Source organism: Girardinichthys multiradiatus, chromosome X, assembly GCF_021462225.1.
Source record: "Girardinichthys multiradiatus isolate DD_20200921_A chromosome X, DD_fGirMul_XY1, whole genome shotgun sequence".
In the NCBI taxonomy this organism is placed as follows: domain Eukaryota; kingdom Metazoa; phylum Chordata; class Actinopteri; order Cyprinodontiformes; family Goodeidae; genus Girardinichthys; species Girardinichthys multiradiatus.
In genome coordinates this window covers 35,240,660-35,258,852 of record NC_061817.1, presented here as the reverse complement: position 1 = coordinate 35,258,852, position 18,193 = coordinate 35,240,660, and the positions used below count along the sequence as shown (strand labels likewise).

The window sequence follows — 18,193 nt, the reverse complement described above, 5'->3', positions numbered from 1 at the left end:
CCATTACCCCTCCACCACCGTGGATTACACCCCTACTAGGCGTTTGATTTTCTCCAAACATGGTGCTATACATTAAGCCTGAACATTTGGTCTCATCTGTCCAGAGGACATTGTTCCAGAACTCAGCATCCTTGCTTACCTTATGCCAGGCCCTCCTTCCAAACACGCCAAACCTGTTCTGTGTTTTTCCTGTCGTCCTGTCATTAATTTAAACATTTAACATGCTAACTGATGCCTGTGGACTCTGAGAAAGACTTATTGGTTTTTTTGGTCCACTCCTGCATGGATATGGAGCTGACTTAAATGTCTTCCACGTGTGAATTATCTTAATAAAGTCTCCTTAAAGTGGGCACCAAGGATAAAACTGTGCTGCATGTTTAATCAAGTTTGTGTCGCAGAGAAAATATTGCAACGTTGAACTATGTGCAACAGTGCTCCCTTGTGGTCACTGCTTTCAGGAAACATTTATCATCTGAAAGAAAAGCCAACCACTAAAACTAGTCAAGTTTTATAGTAAAAACCGAATAAAAGTAACAGCACGTTGAAACTAACAGGACTAAAATGACTTGTTTTAGCGGTACATCCTCTGGAGGACTAACACAGGAAGGACAAGCTAACCCACAGCGGTCAGGCACTTCGAGGAGAGGGACAGGAATACAATTTGTGTACAAAGTACATTCAGAGAGAGGAGAAACAAAACATTAAAGGAGAATACAGCAAGATACTGGAGAAACTTTGGAAGACAGCTGGCCAAATCTTACATCAATACAAGGAGACAATAATTTAAAAGCCTTGAAACACAATCAGTAACTTTACATTGTTCTCATAAAACACAAACTACTGCAGGAGTAACCGCCAGCATTTAGTTCTCTTCTACATGTTTGCTTCCTACCACTTGTGCGCGCCGCTGTTCACTTCCACCTCCATGATTCTGATCACTAACATTTAAATTAAAAACGTTTCCTCTGAGCGCGGCCTCCACTACGAGAACCGGGGAGCTCGGATCTGTGTGCGCAACAGTAACAGGACATCTTCACACTGGTGTAACAGTTGTTCTACAGTGAATTAATAGTGCATACTGCAGAGAGGCTGACTGTCTAACACTCAGGCCCTACACACTGAATATTTAGCTGCTGTTTAAACAACATAGATAAGTTTGTTTGTGCCGACAAGAATGATCACAATGGATGTTTGTTCAGCTAAAGTTACTGAGAAAGTCTGTACACCAAAACTTGACATTAAATCTTTATATTCTTGATGTGTTAATTACATTCAAAGCTCCAACTGTTTTTCTTTGAGGGGTCCTTAGAAAGAGTGGGGAGAGATCTGTGAGGGGTGGGGGTGTTGAGCTTCAGACTGACGGGGACACCCTCCTCAGGTCTCCTCAGGCTGGTAAAGTTTAGGATGATTGCACTGGCTGGTCGTTCGAACAGAAGGGACTGGACATAAATACTGTTGATGGATGTGGCGTGTGCAAAGACGGCTCTTTAAACAACCACTGGCGCCCATTCGTTTGGTTTGCGGCCATACTGGGAGGAGTGGGGAAACAAGAGGAAAGGAAAACAAGCAGGTGAATATTTAGATCAGCACTGAAAAGGTTAAAGATGATTATTTAAAACCAAAATTGACCTAAATTAAGGTCTTCTGGGGGTCCATTAATAACACAGTGGGGTCCCCTGTGTGTGGTGAAGCACAGGAGTTCCCTGCATGCACAAAAAGTCAAGGCTACAACCTCACCACGCCCATCCCAGACTGGCAGCACAGTAAGTTGCTGTAACCCTCCAGCAGAGTTGCCAGGGCATGTTCTGCTGCTGCTTTGGCTGTAACCATAAACGTGGCGCCTAACCATGTGCAGGCTTGGCTGTGCCGGTTGCTGGGAGACCAGAGGAAGGTATACATCCTCTTTGTGATCAACGCACCCAAGTTATGGATTTGTCCATCATTCCTTATGCAAATTATGGTGCAGTAAAGAAGATTCTCAGCATTCTGTACGGAAAACTTTAACCACTCGTTTTATTTAGTGCATTTTGTGTTCACATTTTCCCAACCAGCTTATTAAAAACAATATGCAGATATAAAATATTTATCCTGTTAACTGTATTGTTTTTTCTTTGTATAAAGATCTACAACATCCAGAGGAAGAAAGACACTTGTGGAATCCATTTTTTAAATATACAGGGGTTGGACAATGAAACTGAAACACCTGTCATTTTAGTGTGGGAAGTTTCATGGCTAAATTGGACCAGCCTGGTAGCCAGTCTTCATTGATTGTACATTGCACCAGTAAGAGCAGAGTGTGAAGGTTCAATTAGCAGGGTAAGAGCACAGTTTTACTCAAAATATTGAAATGCTCACAACATTATGGGTGACATACCAGAGTTCAAAAGAGGACAAATTGTTGGTGCACGTCTTGCTGGCGCATCTGTGACCAAGACAGCAAGTCTTTGTGATGTATCAAGAGCCACGGTATCCAGGGTAATGTCAGCATACCACCAAGAAGGACAAACCACATCCAACAGGATTAACTGTGGACGCAAGAGGAAGCTGTCTGAAAGGGATGTTCGGGTGCTAACCCGAATTGTATCCAAAAAACATAAAACCACGGCTGCCCAAATCACGGCAGAATTAAATGTGCACCTCAACTCTCCTGTTTCCACCAGAACTGTCCGTCAGGAGCTCCACAGGGTCAATATCCACGGCTGGGCTGCTATAGCCAAACCTTTGGTCACTCATGCCAATGCCAAACGTCGGTTTCAATGGTGCAAGGAGCGCAAATCTTGGGCTGTGGACAATGTGAAACATGTATTGTTCTCTGATGAGTCCACCTTTACTGTTTTCCCCACATCCAGGAGAGTTACGGTGTGGAGAAGCCCCAAAGAAGCGTACCACCCAGACTGTTGCATGCCCAGAGTGAAGCATGGGGGTGGATCAGTGATGGTTTGGGCTGCCATATCATAGCATTCCCTTGGCCCAATACTTGTGCTAGATGGGCGCGTCACTGCCAAGGACTACCGAACCATTCTTGAGGACCATGTGCATCCAATGGTTCAAACATTGTATCCTGAAGGCGGTGCCGTGTATCAGGATGACAATGCACCAATACACACAGCAAGACTGGTGAAAGATTGGTTTGATGAACATGAAAGTGAAGTTGAACATCTCCCGTGGCCTGCACAGTCACCAGATCTAAATATTATTGAGCCACTTTGGGGTGTTTTGGAGGAGCGAGTCAGGAAACGTTTTCCTCCACCAGTATCACGTAGTGACCTGGCCACTATCCTGCAAGAAGAATGGCTTAAAATCCCTCTGACCACTGTGCAGGACTTGTATATGTCATTCCCAAGATGAATTGATGCTGTATTGGCCGCAAAAGGAGGCCCTACACCATACTAATAAATTATTGTGGTCTAAAACCAGGTGTTTCAGTTTCATTGTCCAACCCCTGTATTTATTTTTACTTCTTGCTTAAATGTCATTTTACTTATTAAAAGGTTGAAGTAGGCTAATGCAAATTAGAATGTGATGATCTTACCTGAATATCAGTAAGCTCCTTAAAGAATCTCTTTGCAAGATCTGGACCGTTCTGCATGGTAGGGACCTGATATGTCTGAAAGAAAGGAAGAAATCCAGTCGTCATTAGCCCAAAGTATGACACCTCCTCCTCTGTACTCAACAGTGGGCACAAATCCATTATTTATTCACACCAGACTTAGCTGGAGTGTTAGTTTAGATCTTAGTTTTCTCACCAGAGGACACAATTGAAATTAAAGTTGAGCAAGCTCCACATTGTTATGTTTCTGAGGGTAAGAGAGAAAGAATTTTTCCTGAAATTTTCCCTTAGGAGATTTTTGTTAGGTGGAGACATGATAAACGTGTGTCCTTGCCCAGCCTTGTTGGTCTCTGTTCCAGTTGTTTAAAGCTTTTCAATTCCTGCTCTGACAGCAGATGTAGACAAATTTAGTCTAGTAGCCATTTCCTGACCAACACATGTTGGCAGTCCTTAAATGGCATGTTCTTGTCTTTCCTGTTTTGAAGAACGAGGAATGAGAAATTGCCCTCTGTTTCACACCATGTAGTTTATTTCTTCATTCCTCAGAGACATTTATTTAAATTTATTTTCTAGCAACTGTTTGGGAGGCCGCCATAGAATGAGCAGCTTCAGCAAATTAGAGAAAAAATAGAAACACAAACCAGAAGTCTTACCTTTCCTTTATAAAGGAGGGTTTCAACGGGACAAACAACGCAGGCGGTTCCAGCTCCAAACACCTCCAGGACTCTTCCAGCATCTAAAGCCTCGAGGAGCTCCTTCATCGCCATCGTTCGCTCCGTCACTTTAAACTCACCCTGATAGAGACGGACGTAAAAAGGACAAATAAATGGTTTTTCCACACTGTTAGATATCGACAAGGATATACAAAGTTATGAAGAATTTTTCAAAAATGGCTGAAATACAAATTTTCTTACTCTGTTTAGAATTTTAAAAAAAAGCTCCAGCTTGGATAAAATCTCTTTCCAGAAACAAATTAATTTGACTTCTTGTTAACTTCTGAGCTCAAACTTTAGGGCGAAAAGCAGGAGAACATTGTGTCTTCTTACCCAGGCTCTGGCCAGGTCCAACAGAGACTGCCGGGTCACCCCGGGGAGAATGATGCCGTCCAGAGGAGGGGTCACCAGCTCTCTCTCTGCAGACACACAAACACAGAAATCACAGCGGCTGATATATTCCCACCACCAGCACCTAACAACTCTTAAAAAATGTCTCACCTCCTTTAGTATTGGTCCAGTAGATGAAGAGGTTCATGGTGCCGACCTCTGTGATCTCCTCATGCTCTCCGTACAGCCATAGGACCTGCTGGCAGCCCTGCTTCAGCGCCTCGTTCTGGACGGCGATGGTCGGCCCGTAATTACTGGACACAAATACTTCTGTTAATACTGGACACAGTAATATTCATGTTTAAAATGAAAGGGACACGGCGCTGGCGGTGTTATCTATATATCTATTATATATATATATATATATATATATATATATAAAATAGATATATAGAGGCTATAGTCCTCGATGCAGCGGTCCTGGGTTTGAGGCCCCGGACCCGGCGTCCTTTGCCGAATGTCTCCCCCTCTCTCTGCCCCCCTAATAAAAAAACATAAAAGCCTCTAACGCTGAAAAAATAACTAACAATAAAATGAAAGAACATTTTGTTTGGTAAATGTGCCGTTTTCTGAAAATTGAGTCTTTCTTTGAGATTTTTTTTTTTTAATAAGTGAATTTATCGGAGCTAACTCAAACGTTTAATTAACCTTTGATGCACCTTTATACTGAACAAACACTTTTTACCTTTATGTCCCAAAACGGTACCTCTTATAGAAGTGTAATAAAATGTAATATTTAATTTTTTTCACATTCACTTAATCAAATCTTTCTCCACCAAACTTCAGACCTATCCAAAGATATAAGGTTTTTCATATTTTTTAAATCTTTTCTATGTTTTAATGTCGTTTTGTCCAAAAAAACCTTGATTTCTTGAAGTGGAAAAACACTCAATATGCTAAATATGTAAAGATTGTATGCAAAATGCATAGCTCTTGATCTACATACCTTGCAATCAAAAAAATTAAAGAAATTTAAAAAATAAAAATTAAGCAAATCCTGGCCAATTTTTACAGAACCGACCTTTAAGGCGATTGAGATACTGAGAAGTAAAAAAAACCAAATAAGCAGAAAGTACAAGTTTGGTCCCCCCAGAGTGTCTCGAGGGATAAGGAAAGCTGGGTGTTACCACGTTTTAGCCCCAAAAACTCAAATACCTGAAGTCAGACGTAAAATCATTTGAGCCGAAAGCAAGCTTACAATATATCTGTAATTTAAAACCATATTAAACAAGCATCACAATGCAGCAATAAACAGGGGTCAGGGTCGAACCCCTTTTATTCAGAAGCGTTGAGCTGATCTCCAGGGTGTCAGCTCAGCCACACAGAGAGAAACAAAGAGCTTCAGGCGCCATCTCAACCTTCAAATTCTCCAAATTCCAAACTGACTCAACAACTGGGAAAGCCGAATCAAAAGGATCTGAACAGGATGTTCCAAAAGCTCCTGATTGCACGTCCAAACAAGTATGAAAGATTTGTAGCAGGCAAAGCCAGAAGACTTTAATGTTCTGAGCTGCAGTTTCACATAAACTTTTCTCTTCTGTCTAATCTCCATTTTCTCCATGTTGTTCTTCCTGTAATGCAGAGAAATGTGTCTTTATTATTTCAGCTGAACATCAGAGCTCCAATCACAGGCGACACTGATGATGCTGGACTAAATCCACATAGAAGTCCATCCTAGCTGCACATGGGGAGGGATAGAAACTCACCCTCCCATCTTGTACGCCCCGACTCCTCCTTTCCAAGCTCGGACAAACGCAGGATCTGCCAGCAGAGAAACCGGGTTGAAGGACCCAGTGGCAAAGTATGGTCCCACTGGGCTGAAGATGACGAAGATCAACGCCTTACTGGTCCGAGACACACCAAGAGACGGCTGGTTGAGGAGACCACAGTGAAAGGAGCAGGAAATCGTTAAAAAATGCAAGAGTTTCACCAGCTGATAAACACCACTGAGACGGGATGCTTTACAGGTCATCAGGCCCAGGCTCACCTCAGTTCCTATGAAGGTGGGTCGGATGTAGAGGCTGGCGTCCTGGGAAAAAGGGACCCAGTCCTGGTCAACCTCCACCAGCTTCTTGATGCACTCCAGCATTTCGACTTTATCAAACAGCTGAAAGACACATCAAAGATGATCTTTAAGTACCAAAAACGTTAAAATGCGGATTATTAATCTTCCTCCATGAAAGGAAATAATTTGCATCTTGAAATGGATGGATGGACAGTCAGAGATAGAGATGGATGGATGGACAGATGATGCACAAATGGACACAAGGATGGATTTATGGATAAATCACCAAACAGATGTATGATTATTGATTGATGGATGGATCCAACTTTTAGAGAATGAGACAGGGAATAAAGTCTGGAAATTCTTAAATCCCGTTCTTTTCCAGACTGGAGTTTTTCATCATAATTTTCACAAACAAAAAAACGGCATCACTGAACATCTGGTCACTTATTGTTCTTTTTTTTTTTTTTTTTCCCATTTTCAAAACATCTGAAGCATAATTTCAGCCACTGCTATATGATTATTTATAAGGTTTTTTGAAGTGGACATTTTAGTGGAAAATAAACCAACACCAATCCAGCAGAACATTTCACCATCACTGAAAAATTCAGTCAGAGCAAAAATAGAGACAAAAAACATCTTCAGTTTATTACAATATACTACATAGTTTAAACTAATTTCTGGAGGTTTTTTATGCATCAACTTTTTGATTAAGGCCCTGTACACACATAGCAGGGCATTTAAAAGAACGAATATCTCCCCTACATCGTTTTTAAAAATAATATCGTACACAAGTGAGGTTTTTCAGAAAAGTTTTCATCCAAACCAACCCGCAGAAATACGCCACTGAGCGTTGTGTTAAACACTCCAGACGCATAGGGGGCAGTGTACTGCAAAACTGAAACCTTTCTCAGCCAATCAGAATCCTTCAAAATAATCACGACTTCCTGTTAGGTATAAAACATGGCGCCAGAAGGTTCGTTTGTGCGTGCAGAGAAACAAGTTGAACTTCTTTTAAATACAGTTTTAGAATATAAAGCGGATAAAACACAAGATAGTGTAGATTGGGAATCATTCTTACTTCATTTTTACTCCACAGTACGGCCGAGTCTATAAATAATGGTCGCACATTTGACGTCAGCGCTGCAATATTTGTCGCAGACAGTGATGCACCGAATTGTAAAAGTCCATTTGATCATGTACACACGCAGGCTCAAAAACAGAGTTTTTATAAATCTCTTCTTTGGCCGGAGTCCTACGATTAACAATTTAATGCTCCGAGTTCTTTTTGTCACTTGTAAACTTTTTTTTTTTTTTTTTTTTACAGAATATAAAGCATTTAAGACATCCACTACAATCTTATTTGCCGGCTCACTGCATGCTGCTCACTTCCTCTTACATTAAAGACTCCAATAAAGGTCTGAGAACGACGATCTGATCAAGAAGCTCCTGCTCCTTTTCCTACATGTAATGATATTCTGAAAGGCTGCACATAATTCTGTATTTTACAGGATCTTTGATTCCCTGCCTGCTGGGCAGCTTCTTCTTGGATCCCTTTGTGTTTGCACTGCAGTCGGAGTTGAGTCAGGATCAGCTTTCTGCCAGATGACCCAGCATTTCTCCGTCTGCAGAGACGGATTCGGATAAATGAGGCTCCTGCGTTTGGTCCTTCAGAAGAAGTCCATATTAATTTGTCACAGTCCTAAAACGACCTTTAGAGGCACTGCAGCTCTGGCTAATGATGGGAGGAGCAAATAATAAACTGAATTTTAGGAACATTCAGGACACGAACTCACAGGAAGGCAACTCCTATCTGCGCTACGATGCATCCTCTCCATGTTCAGCATGGGCCTGAACAGACGAATGTGGTTGTCGACTCCACGGAAGGCCTTCATGCCTTCAAACAACTACGACAAAAAAAAAACAGAAAACATTTTAGGAACAATTCTGAATGTAGGGTTGCAAATCCAGGACGTTTTTGGGAAGTGTTTTTTCCACCATCACTTTTCAAAGCTGTTTCAAATCAAACTTTCCCACATTTATTCCTGCCGCTCTCAGTTAAACTGTACAATAAACAGTTGCTGCTTTACATTACAACAGAAGTGTTGTTGCCCTTTTACCTCTGTGGAATAGTGCAGGGCGGAGGAGGCCGGGTGTAGAGACAAGTTCTGGAAGGGTTTGATCTGCGGAGCGTCCCAGCCACCCTTCTCCGACCAGCTTATGGTCAGCATGTGGTCAGAGAACTGTTTGCCAAACAGCAGAGTGGACGGGTCGGGCTTTGGCTTGCATTTCGGGTTGCGTTCGATGGTGAGATCTGCTGCCTGAAGTGGAGACGGATCGGGGAACCATAGGAAGGAGGAGGGATAGGACGGGACAAGAGTGGGACGGACACGAGCAGAGGCCACGAACACAGTAATTGTTTTGAAAAAGGGTATTGATAGAGCATGCTTTAAACAAATATATTGGAGATACAGAATTATTAGAGTCAGCTAAGGTGCTGACTGTTCTGGTTCCTTTAATCAGGGTCAATTAAACTGAATTACATAATTAAACAGGGAAAGAGTGAGAAAAGGCGAGAGGAGGAAATCAGATTTAAACAAGACAAAACCTCTGGTTTTTTCCCCCTAGGTTCTATATAAACATCTACCAAACAATGTATGTGCAGGTCTTACCGACAAGTTTCCTAATTACCTTAAAGGAGCTGGCGAATCGCATGGAGCCAAAGGAAAATGGGAAAGTCTGAACAAGTCGTGCATGGAGCGCCTGCAAAGGAAACAAGTCGATGATCTGGCAGCTGAGAGGTGAGGTTTTACCTGGCGACATGCAGCAAAACTGATGAACCACTGCCTTCTTCATAATTCATCAAGCCCTGGTGAAATGACACAATGGCTGACACGGTGTCTGTGGGTTTGTGTGACTGAGCGCCAGTCAGTTTATGTGTCGCAGTAAGTTTCCACTGAGACTCGCCTGCAGTGCATGACATGAGCATGCAAACCTGAACAATGAATGCAATTTAGATAGGAAACTGTAAAATAAGACATGTAATATGAGATAATAGACCAATAATGGGTCATTCTGGTAAAACTGCAGACAGGTAGATGATCTGTGTCTCATCTTTGGAGGTAATTACAACAACTTTCAGCTCTTTTTCTCGCCACACAAGCTGAGTTTTGACTTTTTCTTAATTACATAGTTAGAAACTCAGTTTAGTTCTTGTAAAACAGGTTTTTCTTGAGCATTTTGTCAATATTGGTTTACTCTTGCAGCTCCTGGGAAACTTACCCATTCTCTAGCTGAGTGGACTTCCTGGTAAGGTAAAATACAACTGAAAACTAGGAGCAGGCTTTAGACCCAGGATCACCAATGCTCCTAAAAAACTAAATGTGTGCTGAAGGACAACTGGTAGCTTGAATTGATAAAGATACACCCTTTGTGGACAAGCCTCCAGAGGATTAAGAAGAAGAAAGTACACTGGATGAAGGTGGCCTGCTCTGATAGATCACATTTTTTAATTCCTCCAAAGACAAACGGAATTGCTATAAATGGACGAAAAGATGCTCAGATGGTAGCATAGAAAGTTGGATGAATAGAAGAATACAGGGATCAATCAAGAGATGGATGGATGCATAGACAGATTAGACAACTGTTATACAACTGCATAGGCAATAAATTCAGGAAATAAAAATATTTCCTGAATTTTTGCTTTCTCCTATCTGGACCAGAAAAATAGTGAAATAAAACTCCACACTTTTCCATGCTGTGTATAATTTCAAAATGGGGCTTCATGGGTTTTGATGACATAATAAAAACATTGTCCCAAGATGTATTATAAGCCAATGTGGAAACCTGAAAGCATTGTGCAATGATCCACTGCTAACTTCATTATGTCATTGAGTTATTAAAAGGTTAGGACCGCCTGCTATAAACTCAAGGTACAAGGTCACATCGCTCCCTAATGGTTTTAGGAATGCAAGGAGAAAATTGAATGTCTGAATCGGATCCATGGAGGATCACGTTGTAATTTTCAGGACTTTCAGAATCACAGTTGACCTTCAGAGGTCTAATTCAGAGGTCTTCAGTAAGATATAAATTAATGAAATGCATGACGACTGGATAATGCAAGTTTTGTCTTTATTGCCTCCTCTACTGAGTGTTTACATACAGCTATAAATCTTATGAAAGCCACGTTTCCTTTATCTCAAGACTGGAAATGGAGGAAACCTATGACAAAATATTTGAATTTATAAAAACATAACCATGTAAAAAGGGAAAACATGTTCACATTATCAACTCAAAATACATTTTTGCATGTATATTAAGCAGATTTTGCCATAAAGACTTATACGTTTATGGCGTAGCAAAAGAAAAACTCATGAATGAACCTTAGTCACTAAAAACAAACACAAACAAAAGCCACATTAGAAGTTAACGTTGTGCAAAGTATAAAATAAAACATTTCAAATGTTACTATAAACATATTAACGCTACAAGGTTGCCGAATTGGTCGTCAACTCTTTAAAATTCACATTCAACCTCCAGTTTGTTGTTCTACGTCTCATGTTTAGTCGAAACTTTAGTTTTATTTTATTTTTTAATGAAGTCTGGCGTGCGGTCGATTCGTGCCCCGCAGTGCGTGCTGGCGGGTCGGACCCCGGCGCGGGAATGGTCGGTTATACAGTAACAGTTATCTCCTTTCCTCGGTGTTTACTGGTTAAATAATGTTGGACCCGGTTATCAGTGAAACAGATAAGGAACACATTAGACATTGAACTCACTCACCGTCCGGAGGGCTGCCATCTCCTCTGCTGATAAACCGAGATTATCCACCCGTGCGGAAACAAATGCAAATCCAAATGAGTTCCGCTCAGACATACCCTGTTTCAGAACTGCTTATTTTGTATTAATACATTAGAATATATTACAGTGAAAATGTTCTGGTTTAATAATTTAAAATCATACGGACTACTCTGTTAAAATGCAACAATATTAGAGGTAATTTTTATTTTAATCAGAATGATTGAGGGAGTTATTAGAGGCGTGCCAAAAGCCTTGCCCCTGATTGGTTAGAAAAACAGAGGTTACGTTACGTCAAACTGCTTGGTGTGGAATGGCCTCTCAGGAGGGGAGTGGTGCGGGTCCTGTTACAGCTCGCCTGGATGCCAGAACATATCTTTACCAGGGAAAATGCCAACAATATTTATTGTCCTGGAATACCAACATCTCTACTAAAATTTTATGAATGAGTTTTGTTTTAATCCTGCAGCAGGTATCGTGTCAGTATCTGAACTAATCTCCTGCTGACACTGTGGACATCAGAGACCATCAGGACGGGATCTGACTCTTCAAGCCGTAGTTGAGTTCAGCTCCTCCACTGAGAATGAGGTCGATGCCGGTGCAGAACGTGGCGTCTGCAGCCAGAAACACAGCAGCGACTCCACACTCAGCCTCAGTCCCCATCCGACCCATAAGCTGTTGGAAGAGAAACACAGCAAACAGGTTGAACTTCGGCTTCGTGTACGTGGAAGCCCGCAGCTTTCCCCCAGTTGCTGCTAAGTTGTAAAATCCACTTGACTTACATATAATTAAAACATCTCAGTTTACTCTATTCCATAACTTTGATAAAATACCACATTTCTTTGTGCTGAGAAGGAAAGACAGGAGTGTCCTAGATTCAATATACAGTATCTTGCAAAAGTATTTTTACTGTTTGTCCTTTTTGATTTTTTGTTATATGACAACCACAAACTTCAGTGTATTTTAATGGGGTTTTATGTGATTGAGACTATCGCAAATTATTATTTAACCAGGAAGAGGACAAAGCAATGCTTACTTTAGATTTTATTTAGGGGTATTAGGGTAAAGGAGGATTGCTTACAAATGCACGACACACTTTTTAGATTTATTATAACGCATTTTGAAACCTGTGTATTCTTTTCTTTCCACTTTACAATTGTGCACTGTTTTGTGTCGGTTTATTAAATAAAAATGCGGTTGCTAATTGAGAAAATGTGGAAAGGTTCAAAGGGTTATAATACTTTGCAAACCACAGTAAGAAATTGTAAATAATAACAGTTCCCAGGGCCTGGGAATAAATGAAGCAACCCTTTCAAGTCTGAGAATTTTTCTAACTTCTCCACTATAAATAATGCAGCTGAAACAAACATCAGGTAGTTTTGTCAGACGTTAACCTAATTTGCATTTCAATATAACAGACATGACTTGAAATTTCTCCTGCTAGCCCTAAGAATGAAGGTGTGTCATTTACTACACAACAGGGTTGTAACAAATCAATTTGCTTCATTAATACAACGAAACAGCTAGAACTTTCTGCTAATCCAGTTTCGGTGCTACTTCTTAAGAGCAGAAACAGCGGGAGACTTTGCATAAACCTCATCTCTTCAAAGACTTTAAAGCATTCTCCTGGCCTCACCTGCGCATTTTCCCCCGTTCTGATGGTAGCTGTGGCATCGACCGTCTGTGCCGCAAGTTCTTCCCACAGAGGTGTCATCACGTTGCCTGGAGAGATGCTGCAACACAAGTTAGACACTTGTTAATAATCAAATTACAAGCTATTAAATATTTGTATAGGTTTCTTTTTTTTACCACAGATTTTTGTAGTGGCACAAATGTATTTTACTAACTTTGCAGCTTCTGGTTTTCATGACAATTCACATTGTTTTTACATAATTTTGCAAAAACAGATGCATATTTATTCTTTGAAGAGAGTTTGATTAGCCTAAAATGTTGTCAGGCAGCCACCATCACTTTGCATCAAAATGGTCTCAAATGCATATATATATAATGTTTAAAATTACATATTTCCAATAAAACATGTGAAAATGCACAGATTTATTTAAACCACTAGAGTACAAATTATAATGCAAACTATTTAATAGAGATTATTTGGAAAGACTCAAAAACTTAAACAAACTCATCACAAACCCTTAGATTTGACCGGATGTTGTCTCACTTCCTTCTGTGAACTGGAATAACCTTGAAATTATGTTTGGCTCACCAATTCACTCTCACGTGGTGTCCACTTTCATCCACAGCCATGGCTTTTGTCATGGAGATGATCGCCCCCTTGTGGAGAAAAGAAAAGCTCGCATTACAGAGCCGTTTTGGCTGAATTCAAAAAGTCTCTTTCTGACACTTTTACTCACTTTAGTGGCAACATAAGGTGCAGCATCTTTCTGACCAATGGTGCCCACAAGACTGGAGATATTAATGATGTTTCCCTGACGCTGACGCAGATACGGTAGGGCAAACTGCAGGGAGAGAGAGATCAAAACATATTCAGAAGCATTTTGGATGAGATAACATGGAATATAATGGTTACTGCTTTCCAGTCTTCGAATGGCACTGTGAATTTTCCCCATGAGTTTAGATTAAAAAGTCTTTGTTAATGATTGTGTTTAAGAAATTTTTGTAATGTTTAAATTTGCAAAAAAAAAAAAAATCATTTGCAAACACAAGTAAAATAAAATTACCTTGGAAGCTAAGAAGTAGCTGATGAGGTTCAGATTTAGAAGATTTCTAAACTCCTCTGCTGTGGTTTCATCGGTGGATTTGTGAGGAGGGTCTGAGATGCAAGATAAAAAAATGAAACAATCTCAAACATATGCTGCTTTCGCTTGATGCTGTTTTGATATCTGCTGGAGGAAGAGACTCACGCCAGCCTGCGTTGTTGACCAAACAGTCGATGTATCCATAAAGCTCCACTGTGACTGTGATCAGTCGCTGCAAAGACAATCAGGTCAAACAGAAAGACACAAACCTTAAACAAGACATTTGCAGGTTTCTATGTGTTTTCTAGATGTGAGCAGTAATATTTTTTTCTACTTCCCACCCTTGATAAAGAAGTGTGAAAAGCTTCGTTATTTAATTAATCTTTTATGCAGCATAATTTATACTGAACTAAATCCAACCCTTATCATGAGTGCATTAACTCAGTAGGGAAACATATCATCTTAGGAAATAACTGTCCAACACAGTTATTGGTATATATATTCATTTTTATGCAGTAAATGTAAATTTAGCATTTTTATTTGCTCAATGTATCCACAGAAACCTTCCTCCCTTTGCCACTCTCCAAAAGTGTAAAGACAATAGTAGATGCCACCCAAATAAAGTAGATGTGTGTTGGTCTTCCTTGGCTAGAAATTGGCTCTAAAATAAATAGCTACTGAACTATAATTCTGTCAAAATCTACAGTCAGACTGGACTAGAGCCAGGTTTATCCTGCCACCTCTCACAAGTCTCTTAAACTAACTGTTAGAGAAGTGGAGTAAAGAGAGAGGCATCTTACGGCCACCAAGTCTCCATAACAACCATTAGATGCTAGTTGCATGCCAATTGGCATTGCAGAAAAAGGTATTTTCTGGCCTACTGCCACAAACATAAATGTTTTGAGTTTGGACTTTAACTGACTCTGTTTGGCAGCAAACACTCCAGGGGGGTTGAGATAAACAAGCGATAAATACGTTGAAATCACCTCATCCCCACTGTTAAGCATGGTAGAGGACGATAATACTGTGGGCATGTTTCTCTTCCAAAGGCTCTAAGAACCTTGTCAGAGAAGATAACATTATCAGTTCATTGAAAGATCAGGACTTTAAAATTAAAGATCTGGTGGCCTCTACTAGAGTCCAGTACAAATCAACCTTCTTTAATGGGCATCCCAGCCCCCGACATAAATCCTTTAGGAAATCTGTGCAGTGAAATCAAGAGAAGAGGGAATAAGAAAGGACCCAGAAACATTCTGGAGAGATTGCGCACACACGTAGAGTTAAAGATTCATCCTACTTCATGCTCCAACCTTGTGAAATGTTAAAATTGCTGTTCTATTCCAAAATAGGGCTGTAAAACAAATTACCAACAGCAGTAGCTGCTTTCTGTCTTGATGCTATCTTGCTTTAACATGGATATACTCTCTCTGAACCTGTCTGTAAAGTAACAGTTGTGTCAAATGTTTGAGTTTTTAACTGGCAGTTAGTAGTTATTCTTTTTAAAGCATCCATTGCGCACCAAGTGGGGACATGGTGTCAGGCCTCTTTATGTGAAGTTTGCATGCTCTCCTGGGTTGTCACCAAGTACCTTGGCTTCCTCCCATAGAACAAACACACACATGTTGGGCTAACTGGAAGCTCTAAAGTTTTCTTAGGTGTGAATCTGGATATTTTCTCCTACCAAATGACTGCTGGTTCTAAAAGCACTACCCATAAGGCATCCACAATCAGACTCTGCCATATGAACAAATCCTGAGGTCCATCTTATTCCAAACGATGTAGCTGTAGACATCTGTTTTATATACATCATGCTGGCACTCATCTAACAACTTAATGACAGAAAGCAGATGTTCATTGGCTTGTTGTAAGATAGGAGACCAAGTGGAGAACAACTTCCAGCTCTAAGGTTGTGTTTTAAAAATATGTGCAGCCAGAGCATCACCTTTTCACTTTACCTTGATCTCTTCTTCCTTGGACATGTCACACCTCACAAACTTGCATGATCCTGGTCCCTGCGTGTTGAACTCTGCTTCCTGGGCTTCACCTACTGCAACTGAAACACATTATTATTGTAAGTGACATATTCTGCATCTGTTGTTAGCCCATATGTGTTGGCAAGGAGAGCAAATAGTGTGGCTAGACGCATTTAGCAGTTTTACTGACAAGATGTGACTGACCTCCTCTTGCACAAAACACCACGATGGCTCCATTTTCCACTAAATAAAGACGCAAAAATGATCAGGGCTCCACTTTTTGTTGCATTCGTAACAAACACAAAAAATGCAAATACAATTATCCACAATACCAAACGCTTTGACAATCCCTCTGCCGATGCCTTTGGAACCTCCAGTGACAACAACCACTTTGTTTTGGTAGCGGAGCGACATTTTGGTGCCCTGCTGCCCGACAGCGCGACACGTTTATCTCCTATAGACCAGAAGTTATTGGTTGATCAATATTTCAAGCTGACTGCACCTCTGAGTCAATTCTACTTTGTTAAATATTATCCAGCTGTCAGTAACTGTTTGTTTGTAAAGTTCAAAGTCCCACAGAAAAGTCCTGGTTTGCTCTGATGCGTTCAAGTCGTGACGGAATGATCGAAAATCCCGGAAGTCGCGGCAAAACTCCTCATAAAGCAGGAATGGCACCAGTTAATTTGTTTAGCACCATTCATAAAGGGTAATTCAGATCATTTTACAGGGAAAACTAAGGAACAGATAAAAAAAAAATCTGATACCTAAAAAACATGAACAAAGCATCACATAAAAGCTTAAAAACTTCATACATATGACATGAGACAAAGCTGTGAAATCTACTGGAAACAACAATAATTATACAGTTGGTATTATATGTTTTTTTTTTTTTTTTTTAGGGCCACAATCCAAAAAATAAATCAGTCATAAATATTTCTACATTTGATAATTTAAAGAAAGTTGCAATACATTCTTCAAATAATTAAAAAATAAATATTTGTAGAACATGGTTCAATAATTTCTGAAAAATACAAGTGAATAATTTAATGTAGGAAGAAATAATAGAAAATCTGGTTTATTTTACGTTAAATGATTAATTATTTAGTATTTATTTAAGTATTTCGTTTTTCATTTGCAACGGTTTACCCCTGAAATAATTTAAACTGTGACTATGGCGCTTCAAAGAGACGCTGAACATCTGATTGGTTCATTAACACATCATTTGGACTGCAGACCAATCACCTTGTCTATAGCAGTTTTAGCCCCACCCACTGAGTTTGACGGGCAAGGCTGACAAATACGATATGCTTCAAGACTGTAAAAATTATTAAATAAATACTGAAACAATTACAGATGTTTTTTTTTAAATATGACAAACACTATTTTATAAATTGCTTGACTGTTTAAATAATTACATTATTTAATTGCCTAATGTATGTAATTACACTCTTGATAAAAACAGTAAAATACAGTAGTTTTAGTTAGGAAAAAATATATGTTGCAGTGCTTGTTTTTGTCAACAGCAGTATGGGTATATGTTATCACAGGTTACTGCATTTATCAAGCACAGGAGAAATAAAAGCATGAGCGTTGCTAAATCTGCGGAAAAAAGAATCCAAAAAACTAATCCTGGTCCTCCTGGATCACCTGATATGAAATAGGTAAAAAGCTTCAGTTGCTCAGATGGACTGGAGTGTACAACATACAATTGTTGGCCCAGTTCGTCAATTGTCAAAACTGTGGTGGAGAGTGGGAAGAGAAAATATCTGCTGAAAAAAGCTTATGAAATCTTGTCTGAAATTTGCAGGTATGTAGGAGAATCCAAGAAAGAAGTTTCTTTGGTCTGATGAGACAAAATCAAGGGTCTTAGGTATTCACTAAACACTATATTTGGGAGACACTAAACACTGCACATCACCACAAACTAACTACCGCAGTGAAACACGGTGGGGGCAGCATCATGTTCTGGGAAAGCTTCTCAGCAGTCGACCCTGAAAGGCTTGTGAATATAGAAAAATAGTACTACAGGTTGAGAGACCATCTATTTTCCAGCA

General features: G+C 40.0%; 2 protein-coding genes across 2 annotated transcripts; both read right to left on the bottom strand.

Annotated features, from left to right (window-relative positions):
- Positions 1-492: 492 nt before the first annotated feature.
- Positions 493-11,949, bottom strand: LOC124862622 (branched-chain-amino-acid aminotransferase, cytosolic-like). The gene is made up of 11 exons (XM_047356661.1): positions 11,438-11,949; positions 9,350-9,421; positions 8,779-8,979; positions 8,455-8,565; positions 6,641-6,760; positions 6,360-6,523; positions 4,765-4,907; positions 4,597-4,682; positions 4,204-4,344; positions 3,533-3,607; positions 493-1,529 (listed from the first exon to the last, which is right to left on the bottom strand). Exons 1-11 carry the CDS (start codon positions 11,528-11,530, stop codon positions 1,488-1,490), a joined length of 1,248 nt encoding a protein of 415 aa, XP_047212617.1. The 5' UTR covers positions 11,531-11,949; the 3' UTR covers positions 493-1,487.
- Positions 10,773-16,774, bottom strand: LOC124862624 (17-beta-hydroxysteroid dehydrogenase 14-like). Its single transcript, XM_047356663.1, has 9 exons — positions 16,472-16,774; positions 16,344-16,382; positions 16,122-16,219; positions 14,332-14,398; positions 14,149-14,240; positions 13,822-13,926; positions 13,674-13,741; positions 13,089-13,185; positions 10,773-12,127 (listed from the first exon to the last, which is right to left on the bottom strand). Exons 1-9 carry the CDS (start codon positions 16,551-16,553, stop codon positions 11,981-11,983), a joined length of 795 nt encoding a protein of 264 aa, XP_047212619.1. The 5' UTR covers positions 16,554-16,774; the 3' UTR covers positions 10,773-11,980.
- Positions 16,775-18,193: the final 1,419 nt, after the last annotated feature.